The sequence below is a fragment of the Amia ocellicauda genome, chromosome 9, assembly GCF_036373705.1.
Source record: "Amia ocellicauda isolate fAmiCal2 chromosome 9, fAmiCal2.hap1, whole genome shotgun sequence".
NCBI classification, from domain to species: domain Eukaryota; kingdom Metazoa; phylum Chordata; class Actinopteri; order Amiiformes; family Amiidae; genus Amia; species Amia ocellicauda.
The window spans coordinates 34,654,907-34,677,114 of NC_089858.1; the positions used below are offsets into that span (position 1 = coordinate 34,654,907).

A 22,208-nucleotide genomic window follows, 5' to 3' on the forward strand; every position below is an offset into this window, starting at 1 on the left:
AGTTAAAATTCGATTTTTAAAAGTCATTTTTTTAAAAGACAATCATTCATAGAAATGGCAAAGGTAATGTGTTGTGGCAGTGAATTTGTGCAGTTCTGACTGTCTGTCTGTGCCGTCCCCAGCTGGCGGAGCTGCGAGGCGTCCCCCGCGGGCTATACGATGGGCCGGTGTGTGAAGTCTCCGTGACCCCGAAAACTGCCACCCCCGCCTCCTCGGCCAAGACCTCCCCTGCCAAACAGCCGTCCCAGCCAATGCGCAACCTGCACCAGTCTGGGTTCAGCCTGTCAGGTGAGTCTATTCAAACACACTGGCAATCACACACACACACACTACAATCCCACATCCCGACATATACACACACACACACGCACAAACATACACACACTGCAATCTCACATCCCCACAAATAAACACATACCCACAAACAGTGACATTCACTCACATTTAAACATGCACACACTCACACTCATTTATTTATTCACTTGACATCTTTACCCAAGGTGCAATGGACACAATTTGCGTTATACATTTTGTTTTACGCTGAAAATAAAGTCCTGAAAAACAAGGGGGTTATTCTCCGCAATGCACATCTATCTAGCTATCTAGCTAAAACATGAATGAAAGCTAACAAGCAGCCTGATATGGAGCCCCATGTAGTATAGGAACTAAATTAATAAGACACACACTATCAAATGGATTAGCCCAACACCTCGCCAACAGTTTGATTTAATTAATATTGATATTGAGACAGACGTAGAAGGCTTTTTGCCTGTGAGTCAGACAGAAATTCAGGTGAAGGGCAAAGAGATGCAGGATGTTTCTGTATAGCGGCCTATAGGCAACTTTAAGAGAAATTGTTAATCAGTTCCCCATGGTAACACTCTGGTTTCCCCTCCGTGCCACAGGAGCCCAGGTCGACGACAACATCCCCCGACGCACCACTCAGCGCATTGTGGCCCCTCCTGGCGGGCGAGCTAATATCACCAGCCTGGGATAAGCTCTCCGATCGGCTGCCTGGGGGGGTCAGGAGGCGGGTCACGGCCCGGAGTCCACGCCACCACTTGAGCTGAGCCCGAGACGGTCCCTGCAAGACGGCCGACTCAGCTACTCCCCTCACCCCCTCTCGCCCTCTCCCTCAACCCCTCCCCCGCAACCCACCATGGAGACACCAACCTCAAATTAAAATTGGTTGCCTCTTTAAAAAAAAAAAGAAAAACAAAAAAAAAGAAACACACACTCCATGTCAGAGCACTCCAGACTGTATTATTTAGTGTTTTATACTGTATTATCCTGCCATGCACCATTGTTGTTTTGTTTGTTTTATAAAAGGAAGAGTCAAGTGAATTGAGACTGAGCTGCATCTGTTTTTGTTACACAACATGAGGGATGTTTTTTTATGATTGTTCTTGTTATTAATAATAATAATCCTTTGTTGGTCTCTTGAGAGTCCGTATTTTATTCTGGGGAGAGAATGATACCCAAGAGCCGTCTTATTTATTGATATTGCTACATCAAAGCTGATGAAGTTTGTCTTTTGACCCTTTAAATTATCTTGTTTTCTACTGACCGCAGGCTAACGTGCCAAGGCTCAGAGGGCCGCTTCTTCACTGTACCGGTCAGCCCTTTATCATAGCGTCTCAGCCAGGGAGCACGAAAGCCAACAACCTTACTCACTAGAGAGCGATGGTTTACACTAAGCAGGCTTTGGCTTCAAATGAAATGGGTTTGGTCGGATCGTATGCGATTATGACCATTTTTTATCTTTATTCTTGGAGAAGCTGCATCAGAACTGCCTTCTGGTGTTTGGGACGAGTCAGAGGTCACTCCCATCAATGCTAACGAGTACAGAACCTGCTCTCTCGCACAAATACAGCTGTGTCTTTGCCCTTGTGCTTTTTTTCCCCTGCAAATGACCATGAATGTGGTTACTGATGGTAGGAATGGCACACGGGTCTCGTGGTATGATGACCAGGCCGTGATGGGATGGATTGAGGCCACCTCGATTCATGCCAGCTGCTTCAGGGGGTAGCTTTGTGTCAAAGACAGTTTAGTTAACGTAAAGCTAAAAGGGAAAGAAAGGATTTGGGACATTTAAACATGGACAGAATTTTTAATAGGTTAAATAAGAAACCTTGAATACCTAGTCTCATTTTCAAGGTATTACACTAACACAATTGTCAGATTTTATTTATTCGTGTTTTTCTCTTCTATACTGCTTCTGTACAAGAAAATCCTCTCAAATATTATACGTCTGTGTTTAATGTCTCACCAGTGTAATGGTTATTTATTTTTTAATGAGTCCTCGAGGGAATTGAAGTTTACGCTTGTGGGGGTCTGGTTGGCTGGAGAAACCTCTTGAACAAATGGGCTTCAGTGAGCAGCGCTCTGAGTTTTACAAGGACTGGAATATTGTGGTGCTGCACACTGGCCGATTTTACACCTCTCGTTTCACTTCATAGAGGGCCGTAAATGTCAGCACCGCTCAAGCGATTTTGAACCATCTGTTTCTTATTAAGTACAGCCGTGCGACTGGCTTGATAGTGGGGGAAATTTGGATCTAGTATGTAGGAAGGACTTAAGTGGAGATAAACTGAAAATCTATTAAAACTATTTTAAGTCTTAATGCTTCGTTTCGTATTTGACACGGATGGTTGTTTTTTAATCTACTTAAATACATCCTGGTGAAAGGTATATCTGATTTGGAAGCAGAAGACGTCTGAAAGTGCTCTGCTACTAATGTCTTACAGGGACTGGTCTTTCTCAATGCCTGAGGACTGTGCAAATACATTGTGAAACAAAAGTGATAGACATATCAGTGAGAGTGTAAGCCCTGTTTGAGAGAGAGAGATTGTGTGTGGTGTGGTGGCCAACTGAACCAGATTTCTAGTTCCACTGTGTTGTCCGAGCCTGTTTTACAGTATTATTGTTTTTTCTGTTGCTGGAAATGGTTGAAATGTCAGGTTCCCACTAGCTCATGCACCCTGGTTTACAATCTTTAAGGCTTTCTGTAACACAGCTCAGCGGTCTATCAATAATTCACTTCGGTCTTCCTTTTCTCTTTGCATTGATGCAGTCGGTTTTATTTTTTTCTTTAGTTTTTTACCCTCCTGATATTTTTTTATTTAAACCTTTTAATCGTGTTGCTGTTGTTGTTGTTACTTTGTTTGTTTGTTTTAAGGGAACAAAATGTCATACTGAAACCCAGAATTAGTATATTGGCTGTTAGCATGAGTCTCCTATTCGCTTGTTTGGTGTTTGAATGCGCAAAGCAAAAAAGGGGTGGGCAACACGGGGTTAAAAAAGTGATTCTTATCCCTTTATTCTCATTGCTGTAAGCCTGTTTTTTTAAAGCGTGTACAATACATTTTGGCAGAGGGGAGGGTTGTGTTCTCCTGAGACTAAAAGTATTTTGCTTGCTTTTCCATCCCCCCCTCTTCCTCTTTGGCTATCCAGCTGTTGTAGCAACAAGGTTGCCCGGGCGACAGCCTTCAGTATCCATGGCCTGGCTCTTTGTTTGTCATGACAACAGGGTTGGCTCAGAAGTTGCCTTAGCAACAATTCTGGACCTGGTGCTATTAGAATAACATTGCATTGGGAGAGTTTTTGCCCTTTTCTTTACCGTATCAGAGCCACCGCTGTGATTTCCGAGCCCATACAGTAGGTCTCCGGCTGCCGCCTGCTCCTATGCAGGGTTTTGAGAACTGCAGCTTGATTTAGCTTTTTTTGGGCACTTCTACAAGTCTCATTTTTTCAGTAATCTCTTGCTAGTGTGGTGGCAGTGAGGAGTTATGCTATTGTACTGATCCCTGTCAATTTATTTTCTGATGACAGACAAATGAGCTTTTTCTACTTATTACATGGTTCTTATTTTACTTTTCTCCCCGCTTGCTCTGTGCTCTGGGGGATCACTGTTCACTTGCCTGTCTCTGCCCCCACCCCACCAGCCCCCATAGTGCCGAGAAGAAGAAAAAATACCAGTGAATGGCACCTCTTAAAGGACCGCTTTGTGTCGCTGGCGTTTCCCTGTTACTGTTTGTCCCGTGGGTTTCTTGACTGTTGTTTTCTGGAGTGGTGGTTCCTGTGATGTCCAAGCCAGTTCTGCGCTTCTGAGTCTGTGGCCTGTTGATGGTTTTCACCCATCTGTAAGGATGTTGTAATGGAACGAAGAGCAAGAAAGAAGTGTCGATCTGACGTGCCCATGGCTGCAGTATTTCTGCTGTCAAGCTTATTGTAACACTAATGAGCAGTCCTGCGTCCCGGTACCATTCTTTACTGTACGTTTTTACAATCTATTGCTCTCCTGCAAGACCAGAAAATAACCAATCTGAGCAAAATGAATAAGAGAATTAAAATGACAGTAAAGAAACGGGCGGAGCACATAGCAGCAGGATATCAATCCAGTAACGGGAGAACACGAGGTCCAAGACTATCCTTTTCCACCCCCGTCCATCCACCTCCTTCTACTGGTCTGATCTGACTTTTCTAAAATGCAAGTCTGTGTTGTGAGCAAAACAGCACAGATTGAGAGAGCAGCACAGTCTTCTCGATGTCGGTTTTCTGTTTTGGTTCTTTCATTCTTTTCTTTTTTTTGCCATTGTAAAAGTGAAAATGTTGATGGTGTATGTTCGTAGGCTATGGGTTTGAGGATGCTTGTCTCGCTGGAAAGAATTCCATTGATGGTTAATTAAAAAAAAGATTAAAAAATATTTTAAAAAACGATAAATGCCTTCCAATTCATTTCTTTTAAATATGATGATATTATTATTGTGTTCTATCTAACATGAGACCTGGTAATAAAGCCCGGTGTTGTTTCAGTGTCTTATGTCAAGTCTTTATTTACTTCAGTCTGCGTTTATTCCTTGTTGCAACCACAACATTTAAAGATATAATTTTACAAATCACATCCCTGTTGTGCTGCATTTAAAAAAACAGGTGGTGACCATTTATTATTATTATTATTATAATACTAGGTTATTACTGTACACTAGAGGGCACTACAAAATCCAACTTTCAGTCTTTCTGAAGTGCATTACTCTTTTCAGGAATAACACTCTGTTAAGATCAAAGCTTTTAACGAGTCAGCAGATTTTAAGAGGTCGTATATTTTTACAGAATGTGGGTTTCGTTTTCCATTAACGTAATCCCACCGCAATTCCAAGCACAAGGCGAATTACAGGCCAAATGGCTGCCAGGAATCTGCTCTCAAAGCCTGCATGCAGTCTTACTAATGGCACGGTTACTGGGTGTGTTTAGCAGGGAATGTGATGCATGGTACAAACACACAATTTAAGGGAGCTTTAGTTACCATACTGTGCATTTGTGTTTTGCAATTTGGGGTGCACTTAGTGCCTCCGGAAGGGGGGTTGCCCCATTTTACTATATTAAAGCTGTGGATTCTGTCCCCGAAAAACTCTCCAATATGGAAGATTAACTGTTGTCCAAGTGGGCAGTATCAATTTTTGAGAAGCAAAGTCAAATCATAATCACACCTAATAGAGAATGCGCAAGGGACCCGCCCTCAGACAGACCGATGATCAGTCAACGGGACACATCCACTGGCCAATGTGTTCTGTATTAGAGCTGTTGGGGGGGGGGTACTGTATGTTTATTACTATGAATAATAATGAGTGTCTGGGACAGGTGTTTAGGATACAAATATTATAACTATAACAATAGCCAGTGTGCGGTATTGCTGGATGAGTGTGTATCCAAAGGAAACTGTTCTATTTATGTTCTAAAATAAATACACCGAGAAAATAATAAATGTTGAAATACACAAATACAACAATAAATAAATGTCCATGTATTTATTTATTTCAACATTCATTTATTTGTGTATTTATTTCAACATGTATTTATGTATTCTATTCTCCGTGTATTTATTTTGAATTTTGTCATGGATGCCTTATCAATGTGGGGAAGCTGTTCCAGTCTTTACGCCGGTGCTACTCTCGTCCACTAGACGGCGCCATCATGCTGGCGGCAGCTCTGACACAGACAGGTCTCGTTTCTAAAGGTTTTCAGACGGAGGAAATAGGCCTAGAGCAGGCTGACCAAAGAAATCATCCATTTTGGGTTCAAACAAAACAAAACAAAAAATAGTTGATTGATTGATTGATTCATTCATTAATCCAAAGATCCTTTTAAGAGAATTGTTGATGAGTGGCATAAACATCCTTCAGACTTTGTTTTGCATTTTTGCTGGAATTGCAAGACGTATTAAAAATTTGTTACAAATCCTACAACATTGCTCTTAATTATCTAGAAATATAATGTGAAAATATATGTCTAACGTCATTAAACATGCTTACGATGGGATTATATGTAGTCAATTTAATGTGCATAAGGTGAGTCATGCTTTAATTTTCATTTGTATTTTTTTATTGTGATGGAAAAGGGAGGTTGGCCACCGGTGATCAAACTGAATTTTAAACAATTTCATGAAAAACATGTACTAGGGATAGTTACTTCGTTATTTCCCCTCATGTATTAATATTGTTTACTGCTTATTGTTGATTACGTGGGTTGTGTTTATTTGTACACCCTCGTTAACTTGCTAAATTTGAATGAATCGCGTAGCAACGGCCTAAGCAAGGAGACCCACAAGGAAAGACTGCCCAGCGACTCGCGCAGACCCCCACGTTAACCGCGCTGTCAACTAACTGAGCTGAACTGGCTTAAGGTCAATATATTTGTATTTATAATAATAATAATAATAATAATAATAATAATAATAATAATGACCCTAATAAATAATACTGTGATTAATTGGCTCTTATTAACCTTAATTGGACTGAGCATTGTGGCCAATCACGGGATGTCATATCAGGAGCAGATGGGGATATAAGCAGGGCTCAGAAGATACATGGGAGAGACTTTTCTACTGCTAGCATACTGCTGCTGTCTGGGGTTGGGCTGCCTGCAGAGAATATGGGGCTGCCTGTTTTAGACTAAACTCGGTGCCAAATCCTGGATGGGGGGAGCTGTCCAATTGAAGGGAAGTTCTCTGGCTCCGTTATACAGCTATATGTGTTTACATTGTGTGTGGGATTGTGTGTAATTGAATGAATGCTTTAATTGTTAATATGATTTTATGCTAGTCCTTGTCCATAAGAGCAGTTTTTAACTGATTCACAGATCGTGAGTTAATCTGTGTAATAGGGCCAAGTGACTGATTGAACAGTGCTGGATCCTATTATATGTTTTTATAGTTGGAATTGCTGTGTTGGAATTGTGGTTATCCTATGGTGGCCCTGAAGTTCAAAACACAAAGGCAAAAAGAAAAACAAACAAAAAGCAGAATGCAAAAGGAAGAATACAAAATGAGAAACAACTTTTTTATATATATATATATATATATATATGTTTCTTCATGCCCCAGCCACATTATTTCGATGCCCACACAGGACTGAAGCGCTGCCATTGGTCAGCGTCTCTGCTCTGTGCTCTCCGTGCAGGAGAGAAATGCTCGATTTCAAGTATAAGTGTTGATGCAGGTTATATTACAAAGGTTAGAAAGTGATGTTAGCCTACTTTAAGTGTCCCTTAAAGCAATTGCCATGCACATGGTGTGTTGGTGAGTTAACAGAAACGACTAAACACAGATGTTAACACAGAAATAAGAGGACTGATTTCACATCATGCTTTTATTAGCACTAAAACGTTACAGTTCACACAATACTGCCTGTGTGTATGTGGGTCTCTGTGTGTGCGTGTACATTTAATACATATGAGGACAGTATTCACTGTAAACACTACAGGGAACACACGCACAATTGGTGCAATGAATGTGAGTTAAGCTCTCTATTTACACAGTGTTTATTTCTGATATTAAAAGTGATTTGGTCCTAGAGCTGGTATTTTTGCATTCTATATTAACAAATGTAGGTCTTGATCAAGATATGAAATTAGCCTACAGGACCTTATCGCTCTATACAGTCCACCTCCACTTCTAATTATACTTCCCAGTAAAGACTTTACAGTCAATAGAGTCATTATTTGTATTTCATGTTTTAAATAAATGAAGCGAGAGTGACATTCAAAATAATCGTAATTCCAGGAGCCGTCTGGGTCTGCATCAATACGTGTACTTTAAATCGAGCGCTTCTCTTGCACAGGCTGCCCAGAACAGCGGGGGCATCGAAATAACGCGGCGGGGGGTGAGGAGGCGGACACGTTTCCTATTGGTAGGACTCTAGATGACGCAATTCCGTAATAATTTGCGGTTTTCTTTCTGCCTTTGAGTTTTGCACTTCACGGCCACCGTAGTTATTGATGTGTTTATTGTATGATTTATCTGACATTTATTTGTGGTTCTTTTTCACTTACATTGGTGTTTATTTTAGTATTTTTATGAAGGCTGTTTGCTGTTAGATCATAATTGGTTCAATGTATGAGGACTGACTTGACTGAGAAATTAACTAAACAATTCAATGCATATTGACTTTTTATGGATTGTTTAGTGATACTGTGATTGTATCCTATTGCCCAAATTGCACATTGTGTACCCAGCTTTTATTTTTTTACTAAAAAGACTGCATTTCCTCCTGGCCTTTCACTCTCCCCTTTTACATAACTACCTCCAGCTTCCAGAGTTATTTGACCGGACCGTCCCCGTAAACAAAGATGGTGGCAGATACAGGCTACTGTCAAATCCAGTTACAACATAACCTACTAGGCCAGGTTTCGTTACAATACCTAATCATTTAAACTTACGCTGGTCAAATGATCCCCGAGTTTGGTTGTTCCTCGGTGCTATAGGCTACCAATTCTCTTGCATAGCTGACGATCAGTTTGTTTTGGGGTCTTCTGTGCATTTAGTGAAAAATAAAAATCCCAAACAGCAGATGTTTTTGACAGCTTTGATTTGTTCACGTTTCCATCTCTACCGCACATCGCTTTGCTGTTAAGATGGCGGATAACGGAAAAAACGAGAGGCCGAACAACATGGAGTGGTCCACATGCATAATGGGGGGGGGGTGGATATATTTTTCAGAAGATCATTTAAACCGGTATTTTGTTTCATACTGATCATACCTTAGCATGTTTCTCACAACCTTCATACTTATCGTACCATAGCATGTTTCTCACAACATCTCGCACACGCGTACTGTACGTATTTACTACATAGTTTACATGGACCCCTATGGTGTAACGTAATGGTCTGGTCCGATGCCTGCTGACGCGACACTGGCAATTGAGGGGCTTTTAATGACGGTTTTGATTTGTGTAATATACAACAAGTTGTATGTAAGTAATGGGCATTATACAGATCAAATGTTTAATTTATATAGGCTACGAGGGACATCTGAAGTGTGATTTAGCATTGTCAGTTTCGGTTAACAAGATAAAAAAAAAAATCGCCCTTCGTGACGTCGACAGCCCTGCTCAGTTCTATGGATTGGATAGAGACACGGTCGTAAACAGACGATGGCTACATGGTTATTTTGCTCGGGTTAAAACTCGTTTGTAGACTTGCTGCACATTTAAATTGGCGTGTGTTGCCAATTGTTTCAGCTGGTTCAGGTAAGGAGTAACTGTGTATGTACGTATTGATGCATGTATTTATTGGCACAACGGTATGTACAATAATTGAACGTCTGTGGTAGAAGAACGATTAACGGCTGACGGAATTACAGGCCCCGTCCCAACTCGCTACTGCGGTCGTTTAAACTGACAAAATATCGAAGTATCTTTTTAATTTCTCAACCTTAATCACATGCATCCATGGAAACTTTTTAATTCTGTGCGTCGTTTGAAGAAATTTGGGTTTTCATTTCGTTAGCACGGCACAATTGCTGGAAGCAAATGGTCGGTCGCAAATCGCTGACTCTCAAAAGCCAGCTAATAGACTTTTTAAATACTTAAAAGCTGGTTTGAGCACATTCGTACATTTAAGTATTCCCCAAAAGTCTATACAAAAGCTAAAGTATTTTGATGAATATGTTTAAACAGTCCCAAAAGAAAAATCTGGTCGAATTACGCATGTTATCAGCCGTGATGAGGCGGCGAATGAAAACACAGCGCGGGCTGAACTGAAAGCAGTCCGTCAATAAGGAAGTATGTGGAAACTCATTTCTTACGATTACTAGTAAAGTAACACATTTATTGCACTGTTCATTTACTATTTATAGTATTATAAGACTACAGATGACAAACGGACAAGCTTTTGAATATTTAAAAGATCTATTGGCTTTTGAGAGTCAGCCATTTGCGACCATTTGTTTCCAGCAATTGTGCTGAGCTAACGAAACGATACATTAAAATTCCTTCAAACTGGGCACACAGCATTAAAAAAGGTTTCCATGCATTCATATGCCAAAATGCCGGAGTCCCGGGTGGTAAATGGTGGGCAGCAGGTCTCCGAGTACTACAGGCCGTGATTCGGGTATATATAGATTACACTGTAACAGTACCTGCATGAGTTCAGTGTAAGCCTTCCACATGTCTGGCTGGTTTCAGAAATGGGAATCTGTCATAAACATCACAGGGGAAACAAAAGGTGACACCAAGTCAGTAAAACCTCCTCGCATTGTTTCAGTGCCTTTAGCAATTCCCATAGCCTCTGCAGCGATGACCCACAAGCACCAGTGGGTGTCTGGAGGGAAATGTTCCTGCACTGGAATGGTCTGGGGTGGAACAGTGTTCAGTGGGACAGCTGTAATGTTAGTTTTTTCTACTGATCTGTGTGGTGTAAATCTCTGTTTGCAGGTATAAGCAATGGGATACTGAAAGTGCTCACCTGGGCCCAACTAATACGTTTAACGCAAATGATGGTGTGTACAATACAAGGATCGATTTCACAACAAACCGACTGTATAACTTCAAACAAGAATAAACATTTTCCTATGAAACTTGTTTACAGGATATTGGTGCCATCCATGATCACTACATTTCTGCTGTGGATCTGTTATATCCTCTACTTTGAGAAACTCTGTTTGCGCCGGAGGTCAGCACAGCAGGCAGGAAGAGAGTTGGACCTGGTCTTTGTGGTGTCCGTCCCACGCGAGGACAGCAGCCCCAGCCCTACGCCCTACAGCTCTGAGCTCCTTAACCCTCCGCCCTACGGCCAGGTGCGCCACTGGGATGAGGTTTTCAGTTTAGTGTAATTTTTAACAGTCAATGTCTATTTATTTGTGGGTTAGTTCGTTTATTTATGTGTTTAAAATAATAACAAGAGTGGGGAAAGTCCAGAAAAGACCACGACAAAGTGTACAAGAAAGAACAAGGACAGAACAACAAACAAATTATCTAAATCCACAATAATCCACTAGGATTCATCCCATGGTTTTCCTTAGGTGAGCTGTAGCTCCACATTAACCCTTTCCTGCCTGGCGTTGTTTCAGTTTGTCTCGCAGCCATATCAGATCCTGATCCAACATGATCTGAAAGCACACCCTCATTTAAACTAGACCTTCTCTTTGGACTATTTTTTGGTCCCCGTCATTTTTATTCTGAGCACATTGTACAGTGTATTTATTCTGCCCAGTCTTAAATTGAGAAAGTGATATTGTAACATCGATACACATTGTGCTTGCATACACACTAGGGATGTTCATGATAAATCGAAGGTCGATTAATTGTCAATAACAATTTGATTGACGTAGGCCATTTCAAATTAGTATCACTATGTAATTGTTGTTGGAGGGAAAATTACCTGAAGAAGCTAGCAGTAAAATCCAAAGAAGGATGAAGTGAACAAAAAGAAGCGTGGTTTGGGATAACTTTGATTTAAAAAAGGATCATGTTCACTGCAAATACTGTGATTCTGTGTGTTAAAATATTACACCACGACTATGCCAATGATGTATCGCCTGACAAACAAACATCCAGCCGCCCTGGCTAGAAATAACTGTAATGAACATCGCGCTGAGAGGATAACACGAGATTTGCTGGTTAATAGAGAAAGATATGATGCCAATAAATATTGATGATGGCGAATGTTTTCGGGGCTGAATGATTTTGGTGGAACTGGGATATAGCATTCCATCGTGAGGCACCGGCGCATAGAAAGTGCTACAGAGAAAAGAAAGCAGATCTTACAGCACAATTGGCTACAATCGGGGGCGTTGCTACACCCTATTTAGGGGGGCTTCAGCCCCCCTGTATTTCCTCTCAGCCCCCCTAAAAATACAACAACAAAAGAATCCAAGAATGAAGAAGTAACTCCACAAAACACTGTCAGCAACCCACCCCCCTCCCGCTCTGACATCGGAAAATAACATCCTCAGCACCCCCCCCCCCCCCCCCCCCTTTGATACGGGGGGGGGAACGTCAGCACCCCAACCTACCCCCCCCCCCCCCCCCACCTGATTCTGGACTCCATTTCGAAGCCCCCCAAAAACTTAGAAATTCTACAAATGGCCCTAACTACCAACTGCTGGACTGCCTTGACCGCGGAGAATCACATCACCATCACCTACCTTTACATTGGCGGTGATTGCAAGGTGAAGTCCGCAGTCCTGCCAACCGAAAGTCTGCCAGTCCGACACAGCGGACCACCCTGCAGAAAAACTAGGCAGTGGATATATACTGCCAGAGTCATTTAAATGTAATACTCTTCCAAAGATGGTTCTTTTTAAATATATAGTTTTCTGATATGTGGTTATCTGCATGGTGTCAAATATGTCCACGTCTTGTTAAAATAAAGATTTTATTGAGGAAAAACGCACATTGGAGATTTTCTGCCATAGGCAAAACCCCCCACTTTTTAATAAGATTAATCAATTGATTGATCTTTAACAATGTCAACGGTCATTTAAGGAAAAGTCTTTGAATTTGCAGCCCTAATACACATTCATCCAACAATACCACACACTGAACCTTTACCCTTCACGTGAACTGTGCCATGCCATTGTCCAGCAATGTGGTAGAACCACGAGATCATCAGGAATGTAACTGGCAAGTTAATATCCCAATGAATGCATGTAAAAAAAATATATTATCTGAAATCTTTAATTTTCTGGCCCTGCGGCAACATTGCTTTCGCTCACACTTCAGGTTCTCATCCCACCATGAAACCCTTGATTAATGACCAGGGAATTAATTAATCCAGGTCTTGACTGCATTGGTCAGCAGCAGTGTGTCAGCCAGGTCTTTGGCCCATTGATGATCAAGACATTCGATTGAATTCAAAAGCTTTATTGTCCCTCTTCAGGGTAGAAAACCTGCAATTCTCCTTCAGCTTCATTGGCTTAAAACACAACAACACACAAAATTCAATATATCTGCAGAGAACAGTTCTCTCAGGGCTGTGCAGGCCCTGGGCCGCCAGAAACTCCAATTTGTTTCCAAACTGAAACCTGTCCAACTGAATTGCATCCCCCACCTCATCTCTACTGATTCAGTTTCCACCCGCACAGATGGGCTCTGGTGCTGCACTGTGTGAAACGGAAAGGCAGCCAAATGACATTGTCAAACACACTCCTTATTTTAACCTGATTTTGAGTCGCCTCGTTAAATCCATCAGATATTGAGAAATAAACACCTAATTCTGGTTATCGAGATATAAAATTAAATCATGGAACGAATGGCACATGTTGTTGGAGAAAATGTGAATGGATCACGTAAAAATGTAATCTATTATCAATTGACTTTTATAAATACTTCTGTGTCTATGCCTAATTATCATGTATTGAAATGTGTATGTATTGAGTCATGCATTGAAAACATCCGGTAATTGTAAAATGAATAGCATTTAGTTCTTTCAAAACTCAAAATCACGAGTATTAGCTTTATTTCATGTTATTCTGATCGAGCGAGCTCCGTGAAGTTGGCCCCCCACTTACAGCACAAACGATAAATTACATATCATTCATTTGTGCTACGTTTGTGCCGTTGAAATAAACGTTTGTGCTGCTTTGGTTTGGAAGATATTAACATTTATTTATTTTCGGCGAGTGACGTCAATCAGCCCCCCCACAACATCAGAATCAAACCAAACATATCTCGTTCGTTTGTGCCGCTTTGTGCCGTTTAAACTAATGTTTCAGCTGTTCTAATATTAAAGATATAACGAAATTAAATTATAATGACATTATTTTTGCTGAAACTCCTATTGCATGTGAATAACAACCACAGTAGGCTACAGTCCTAGTACTAACGGGATCCAAAAACAGGATCGGATCCGGGCTCACTAGATCCGGATCATGAAAAGGCTTTGCACGAAGCGGATCGAGATCCGGCGGTGTGTGAGCTGGTATTGAGCAGCGCTGCGGGGCTGAGAGTCTCCTGTTAAACCAGCTGTCTGACTGCTGCTGTATATGACCGGCTCTACAGCTGCAGTGACAGTCAATAATACAACCTTCACAAAACTAACGGGATCCGGGCTCTGATTTTCATCTTGATCTCATTGTGTTGTACTAAACGGATCAGCGCTCAATCAGAGCTGCAACCTGATCACAATGCATGCGACTTCATTGAGTTCGCCACCTTCATGGACACCGCAGGTATATAAGCGCAGGCAAAACCCTTCGAGGTGTTTGGTGAGGAAGGTGTATGAAAGCAGTATACACTCACCTAAAGGATTATTAGGAACACCTGTTCAATTTCTCATTAATGCAATTATCTAACCAACCAATCACATGGCAGTTGCTTCAATGCATTTAGGGGTGTGGTCCTGGTCAAGACAATCTCCTGAACTCCAAACTGAATGTCTGAATGGGAAAGAAAGGTGATTTAAGCAATTTTGAGCGTGGCATGGTTGTTGGTGCCAGACGGGCCGGTCTGAGTATTTCACAATCTGCTCAGTTACTGGGATTTTCACGCACAACCATTTCTAGGGTTTACAAAGAATGGTGTGAAAAGGGAAAAACATCCAGTATGCGGCAGTCCTGTGGGCGAAAATGCCTTGTTGATGCTAGAGGTCAGAGGAGAATGGGCCGACTGATTCAAGCTGATAGAAGAGCAACTTTGACTGAAATAACCACTCGTTACAACCGAGGTATGCAGCAAAGCATTTGTGAAGCCACAACACGTACAACCTTGAGGCGGATGGGCTACAACAGCAGAAGACCCCACTGGGTACCACTCATCTCCACTACAAATAGGAAAAAGAGGCTACAATTTGCACAAGCTCACCAAAATTGGACAGTTGAAGACTGGAAAAATGTTGCCTGGTCTGATGAGTCTCGATTTCTGTTGAGACATTCAGATGGTAGAGTCAGAATTTGGCGTAAACAGAATGAGAACATGGATCCATCATGCCTTGTTACCACTGTGCAGGCTGCTGGTGGTGGTGTAATGGTGTGGGGGATGTTTTCTTGGCACACTTTAGGCCCCTTAGTGCCAATTGGGCATCGTTTAAATGCCACGGCCTACCTGAGCATTGTTTGTGACCATGTCCATCCCTTTATGACCACCATGTACCCATCCTCTGATGGCTACTTCCAGCAGGATAATGCACCATGTCACAAAGGTCGAATCATTTCAAATTGGTTTCTTGAACATGACAATGAGTTCACTGTACTAAACTGGCCCCCACAGTCACCAGATCTCAACCCAATAGAGCATCTTTGGGATGTGGTGGAACGGGAGCTTCGTGCCCTGGATGTGCATCCCACAAATCTCCATCAACTGCAAGATGCTATCCTATCAATATGGGCCAACATTTCTAAAGAATGCTTTCAGCACCTTGTTGAATCAATGCCACGTAGAATTAAGGCAGTTCTGAAGGCGAAAGGGGGTCAAACACAGTATTAGTATGGTGTTCCTAATAATCCTTTAGGTGAGTGTATATTAACACCATTACCATATTCATCCTCACAGACATGACTGATCCTGTAGTGGAATCAACTATGAAGCGCAATGATCGCAACCACATTTGTGAAGCTGTGTTTAGCGTTGAGTAGTAGGTGACATTATCGGTGTAGACAATAGAAATGTGACCTTAAATCATTTACAGAGATTTGCACTTGCAAATAAACAGTTTAAAGTTGAACAGTGCATTCTGCTTTTGTGTCTTTATGGTGAGGTGCAGTTTGTCTGCGATTAGGTTTTTATTTGTAAACGATGATGTAAAAGCTGTGTCTCAACACGGCGGATGACGGAGCTCCGTATGCAGCGCAGCTCCGCAGATGAGCAGCGACTCCACAGGCTCTGAAGCGCCTCTCCACGGTTATAAGGACATCCTTTCAAGGATCTCTGTTAGTTGCAAGTTTTAAATAATACTTTTGTTGCTACTGCTGTTTCATGTTTTATCTTTTTACTATGTCTGTTTTGACTACTTGACTTGTCGCTCTGGTTATGAGAAGAGAGGGTTATAAATAAAACGTATTATTATTATTATTATTATTGCAGTTGGTGAGATACAGAAAAAGTGACGTAGCTTTCGACATGCACACTAGTGCGAGAAACAGGCTGTACTTTGTGCTGAGGCAGAAGCTGACTGATTAACATGTATTGGGAAATGGAGTGAACAATTAATATTGTTTCATTAATAAACTGTACAGCACTTTAGCACAATATCGTTTTGTGAAGGTTGTATTATTGACTGTCACTGCAGCTGTAGAGCCGGTCATATACAGCAGCAGTCAGACCGCTGTAACGAGTGGTTATTTCAGTCAAAGTTGCTCTTCTATCAGCTTGAATCAGTCGGCCCATTCTCCTCTGACCTCTAGCATCAACAAGGCATTTTCGCCCACAGGACTGCCGCATACTGGATGTTTTTCCCTTTTCACACCATTCTTTGTAAACCCTAGAAATGGTTGTGCGTGAAAATCCCAGTAACTGAGCAGATTGTGAAATACTCAGACCGGCCCGTCTGGCACCAACAACCATGCCACGCTCAAAATTGCTTAAATCACCTTTCTTTCCCATTCAGACATTCAGTTTGGAGTTCAGGAGATTGTCTTGACCAGGACCACACCCCTAAATGCATTGAAGCAACTGCCATGTGATTGGTTGGTTAGATAATTGCATTAATGAGAAATTGAACAGGTGTTCCTAATAATCCTTTAGGTGAGTGTATACTGCTTTCATACACCTTCCTCACCAAACACCTCGAAGGGTTTTGCCTGCGCTTATATACCTGCGGTGTCCATGAAGGTGGCGAACTCAATGAAGTCGCATGCATTGTGATCAGGTTGCAGCTCTGATTGAGCGCTGATCCGTTTAGTACAACACAATGAGATCAAGATGAAAATCAGAGCCCGGATCCCGTTAGTTTTGTGAAGGTTGTATTATTGACTGTCACTGCAGCTGTAGAGCCGGTCATATACAGCAGCAGTCAGACAGCTGGTTTAACAGGAGACTCTCAGCCCCGCAGCGCTGCTCAATACCAGCTCACACACCGCCGGATCTCGATCCGCTTCGTGCAAAGCCTTTTCATGATCCGGATCTAGTGAGCCCGGATCCGATCCTGTTTTTGGATCCCGTTAGTACTAGGACTGTAGCCTACTGTGGTTGTTATTCACATGCAATAGGAGTTTCAGCAAAAATAATGTCATTATAATTTAATTTCGTTATATCTTTAATATTAGAACAGCTGAAACATTCGTTTAAACGGCACAAAGCGGCACAAACGAACGAGATATGTTTGGTTTGATTCTGATGTTGTGGGGGGGCTGAGTGACGTCACTCGTTTATTTCAACGGCACAAACGTAGCAAAAACGAATGATATGTAATTTATCGTTTGTGCTGTAAGTGGGGGGGGCAACTTCACGGAGCTGATCAAGCGGTTTTGTTTCCTTGTAGAATCCACAGAACTGCTCCTTTGATAGAGATGCCCGCGGCATCCAGCACCTTGTGGAGCCACTGTCAACAACCGTTCCTTCGATGGTAATAGACTCACTTCACATTCAGCTCACTGAATGCCTTTCTAAGGTCTCACCTCCTAAATTAGTGCACTGGGTTCACATACAGCCCCCAGGGGCTTCATTACATTGATCCGGTACTCTCACTGAAGTGAAGGTTTAGCAGAAGGTTTTCGTTACAGCTTCATGGATTTTTTTCATGGATATATATCTGAGGGTTCTTCTTTATTAATTTTTTTGACACCGTCATGCTCTTTCTCTGCTGCTGTAGTGGGGGAGCTTGTCTGGATCAGACACGAGATGCTTTTTTGGTCAGGGAGAAGAGTACATTTAAAAGATGTTGCTACTCTGTTTTTCAGGGACAGTGAAGCCTTTGAACTGGTCGAAGCAGGCCTGTGAGCTAGACAGCCACCTGACGGGTTTCTGTGCCAGGACTTCTTGGTGTGGATGAGGATCCCAGCTCTGCCACAGTTCAGGAAGATCGACAGGAGGATCTCAGAGGGAGATTCAGAAAGTACTCTGGTATGGCAGAAGTTCTGCACATTTGCTGTTATTAACCTGATTGATTAAAACATTGAGCTGACCCAATGCAGGCTCAAAATAAGGAAGATTGACAATATCCCACGTCACTCTCCCAGGCTGGGAGATGAGAGCCCGCCCCTGCCCCTCCCTCTGTCACTCAATAGGCTGCACTGCGCGGCTCTGACGTCAGTCTCGATGCGAGAATACCCCGATGCAGAGCTGCGGTGCTAGGATGTAACTTCAGCACCAACAGTCTTGTCTGAATGTATATTTGTTACACTTGAAATCAAGCATTTCAATGTTTAGACATTATGAAGCACTGACGCATGTTGAAGCAGAAGCGTCTACTCGAAACCATCGAGAATTCGAGTAAACCGCAAACACTTATTAACTGTAAGCACATTATTAGAGAGCTGTGAGATGATTTCATTACATGCACCTGTTAAATCGACAAGAGATTACTATAACACAATCTATTGTCTCCACATATTACTCGTTCTCAACACAGTAACCACTTTGTCTCTCCCTCAAAACAACAACACTGCGCAAGATCCTAGGAGACCAAATATACCGTAATTACACACATACATGGAGTATTAGAATACTGAACATAGTACATACCCTAATTACTTATCTAAAAGGACTATTACAAATACTGAATTTACTAGCATCAACCACAGAATGCTGATTTTTGAAAAGGTTCACTGTTTATTTTATATAATTCTAGTGCCAGATACACTCATGAAATGGCCAGAAACACCTGGCAAAGCCCCCTTGGAACCCCATACCCCTGTCCCAGGTTGTAGCGCCTTTGGCATCTTCTTCAGACCTTCTGACTCTCCACTCTCATGTCTGAGTGTTGGAAACGAAACTAACATGTGTGATGCCTTCTTGCAGCCATGCATGGCATAGCAAGGTTAGCTAGAACTAAAAGTTATTATTTTAGGTATTATTCATTGACTGTGCTGCTGTTCACTTTATTTATTCATGAAATCTTGTCTTTTTGTATTGACAGCTAAAGTAAATGGCAATGAGCTACATATATGTATGCTTTCAGGTAGTTACAGGGGCTCTAATTGTATTTAGTAATAATTTACTTAATCTTTATATTGAGAAAAAGCCCATCAGGGAGCACTATCCCGATACCAGGACACCAGGTTAACGTAAAAACAAAGTAATAAAGGAGTTGTTATTCGAAGTATATGCACAAAGTATTGTTTTCTGGTGGACAGATTGAGGAATGTTGTACATACGCCCACAACAATTTTAAGTGTCTTTATTTTACCCTGCTGATGTGCTACTCAAGAAAAATGTCCACAGTTGGTAGGTCTGGAGATTATGCCAGTGTCTTGCATGCTTGGACATCTTACACAGTATCCTTTCCAGTAGACAAAGATCTTGGCCAGAAGGTGTGAAGATTATCAATCCACACCAAAGATTGATCCTCAAATTGGAAGCTGTAGGCATTCAGGGTAATGTAAGTAGATGGATTATGAACTGGTTGATGTGTAGGAAACAGAGGGTGTCGATTAGAGGAGTTGCTTCTAACTGGAGTGAGGTTGTTAGTGGAGTTCCACAGCGATCAGTATTGGGGCCTTTGCTTTTTCTAATCTATGTTAATGATCTGGACTCAGGGATAGTTAGCAAACTTGTCAAATTTGCCGATGATACTAAAATAGGTGGCTCAGCAGATACACTCTCAGCAGCACAGGGTATTCAAAGAGACTTTGATAATATTCAGTTGTGGGTCGACACCTGGCAGATGAAATTCAATGTGGACAAGTGCAAGGTAGTACATGCAGGTAACAAAAATGTCCACTATAATTACACTATGGGAGGAATAGAACTAGATGAAGTAACGCATGAGAAAGACCTAGGAGTCTATGTGGACTCCTCACTTTCTCCATCCAAACAATGTGGGGAAGCAATAAAAAAGGCAAACACAATGTTAGGGTATATTGTCAAAAGTATATAATTTAAAACAAGGGCAGTGATGTTCAGACTGTACAATGCACTAGTTAGAGCTCATCTGGATACTGTGTACAGTTCTGGGCTCCACACTTCAAGAAAGATATCGCTGCTCTAGAGGCAGTTCAGAGGAGAGCAACCAGACTTATTCCAGGTCTGAAGGGAAAGTCCTACTGAGAGACTGAGGAACTGAACCTTTTCACCCTGGAACAGAGGAGACTATGTGGGGACTTGATTCAAGTCTTCAAAATCATGAAGGGCATCGACCACATCAAACCAGAGGAGCGTTTCCAGATCAGCAGGGACACACGCACCCGAGGACACAAATGGAAATTGGGCTTCAAGGCATTAAAGACAGAAAACAGGAGACACTTCTTCACACAGAGAGGCATCACAATCTGAACAAACTCCCCAGCAATGTGGTAGATGCTGAAAATTTGGGAACATTTAAAAATAGACTGGATAGGATCATTGGATCACTTATTAATGGACACCAAACGAGCACGATGGGTTGAATGGCCTCCTCTCGTTTGTAAACTTTCTTATGTTCTTAATTTAAACTATGAAGAGGGGTTGCACAATTACTCCATAGCCACTTGTTTAGATTTAAAATATATCCATGTGGTGAAGTATTTCTTATCCTAGAAGTGAAAAATAAAGAGTGAAAAATGTCACAATTCCCCAGGGATCAAATTCTTTAATGGGGGTAGAATGAGATTTATGCAAGTTTCCCTAGTGCTAGAAGACAAGTACATATTCAAGTATGGAGAAACATTAGCACAGCAGGTGGATAATCGCACAGTCCAGCGAGCTCAGGCCACTGCTGTCTGTATTGCAAAAGGCATCGGCTTTATCAATGTGCAAAATCAATGTTCTTGATGTTCTTTCAGCATTCACAAATAAATAAAGAACCATGCAACTCTTACATAACAGTTATAGCCTAAAACCAAAATACATTGATTTACTCAACACATGTATAATATTATAGCTTTCCCCCCTAAAATATCAGTTTTAATGTATTATAACATGTTTTATTGAAATATTGTTGTTCTTCAAGGACATTCAAACGTGTTTTTAACGAGTCGATGATAGACTTGTACAGCCCAAGCTGAAAATCAGTTTTATCTACTGGTATTGATAAAGTGAACTCTGAGGTTGTTTTTTTTGCGTGTGTGTTAAATTATAACCACTGGGGGGAGACATATGATGTCTTACAGCTAGACTGTCATGCAGTAGACATTACACGCTGGTTTCATTACTTTGTTTTGAATGATCAGGCATGTCCGTGTTCGTGTCTGGCATCCTGCTGCCATGTAGTGGGGAGCTAATTATTTAAATTGCCCTATTGCTAGTGAGCTGGAGCTCTGTTTTATAATGTATGTGTGCAGCACATTCAAAATTAACCTACAGCTGATATAAGGTCTTGTGAAGTGTGGAGCGGTGGGCAGTGTGGGGTGAGTGCTGTGCTGGTGATAGCAGGTTAGAGGTTGTAAAGCGGAGAGAGGGATCCAAAACAAGATGACTGTGACTAGAGGCATCGCTGAAGAATGTTCTCATGTCTCATAGCAGGATTAACCATAACCTTTTATGTTGAGGTAAAGAGATGCAGAGATGGAAAACCAGACATATTATCCCCTCCCCTCCCCCTGTAAGGTAACAAATATGAAATGTATGCAACAGTGGTGTTGGATTGCTTAACAGTCTGTATCATATTCCTCTCTACTGTAGTCTTATTTATATCTCGGATAAAACTATCCCTGCTTTGCTTTATTTGGCTTTTACTCTGAGGCCAGGAATTGACAGTTAGGCCTTGTATCACTATGAGCAAAGCAAAGGATTTCTCTTGGGATAAGAACGCCCTGGAAATGTGAGATAAAAGGAGTAGGAAAAACAAGACTGTATGTTCTCCAAATGGATCCGACAGGAGGAATTAGGTCCAGAGTCAGTTTTCCATCAGGATCCATTTC

General features: G+C 41.7%; 1 protein-coding gene and 1 long non-coding RNA gene across 3 annotated transcripts in view; both read left to right on the plus strand.

The window, feature by feature from the left end:
* The window catches only part of LOC136759288 (dihydropyrimidinase-related protein 2), a 33,413-nt gene extending 28,596 nt beyond the window's left edge, over positions 1 to 4,817 (plus strand). For both annotated transcript variants that reach the window (XM_066714208.1, XM_066714209.1), the window contains 2 exons: positions 123 to 288; positions 906 to 4,817. In XM_066714208.1, coding sequence (XP_066570305.1) covers positions 123 to 288; positions 906 to 997 — 258 coding nt within the window. In that variant the 3' untranslated portion in view covers positions 998 to 4,817. The remainder of the gene's footprint in view (positions 1 to 122; positions 289 to 905) is intronic.
* Positions 4,818 to 17,690: 12,873 nt separating this feature from the next.
* LOC136758292 (uncharacterized) overlaps positions 17,691 to 22,208 on the plus strand; it is a 43,246-nt gene continuing 38,728 nt past the window's right edge. Inside the window, exons 1-2 of the long non-coding RNA XR_010819951.1 lie at positions 17,691 to 17,776; positions 18,111 to 18,273. This is a non-coding gene — a long non-coding RNA (uncharacterized LOC136758292). The remainder of the gene's footprint in view (positions 17,777 to 18,110; positions 18,274 to 22,208) is intronic.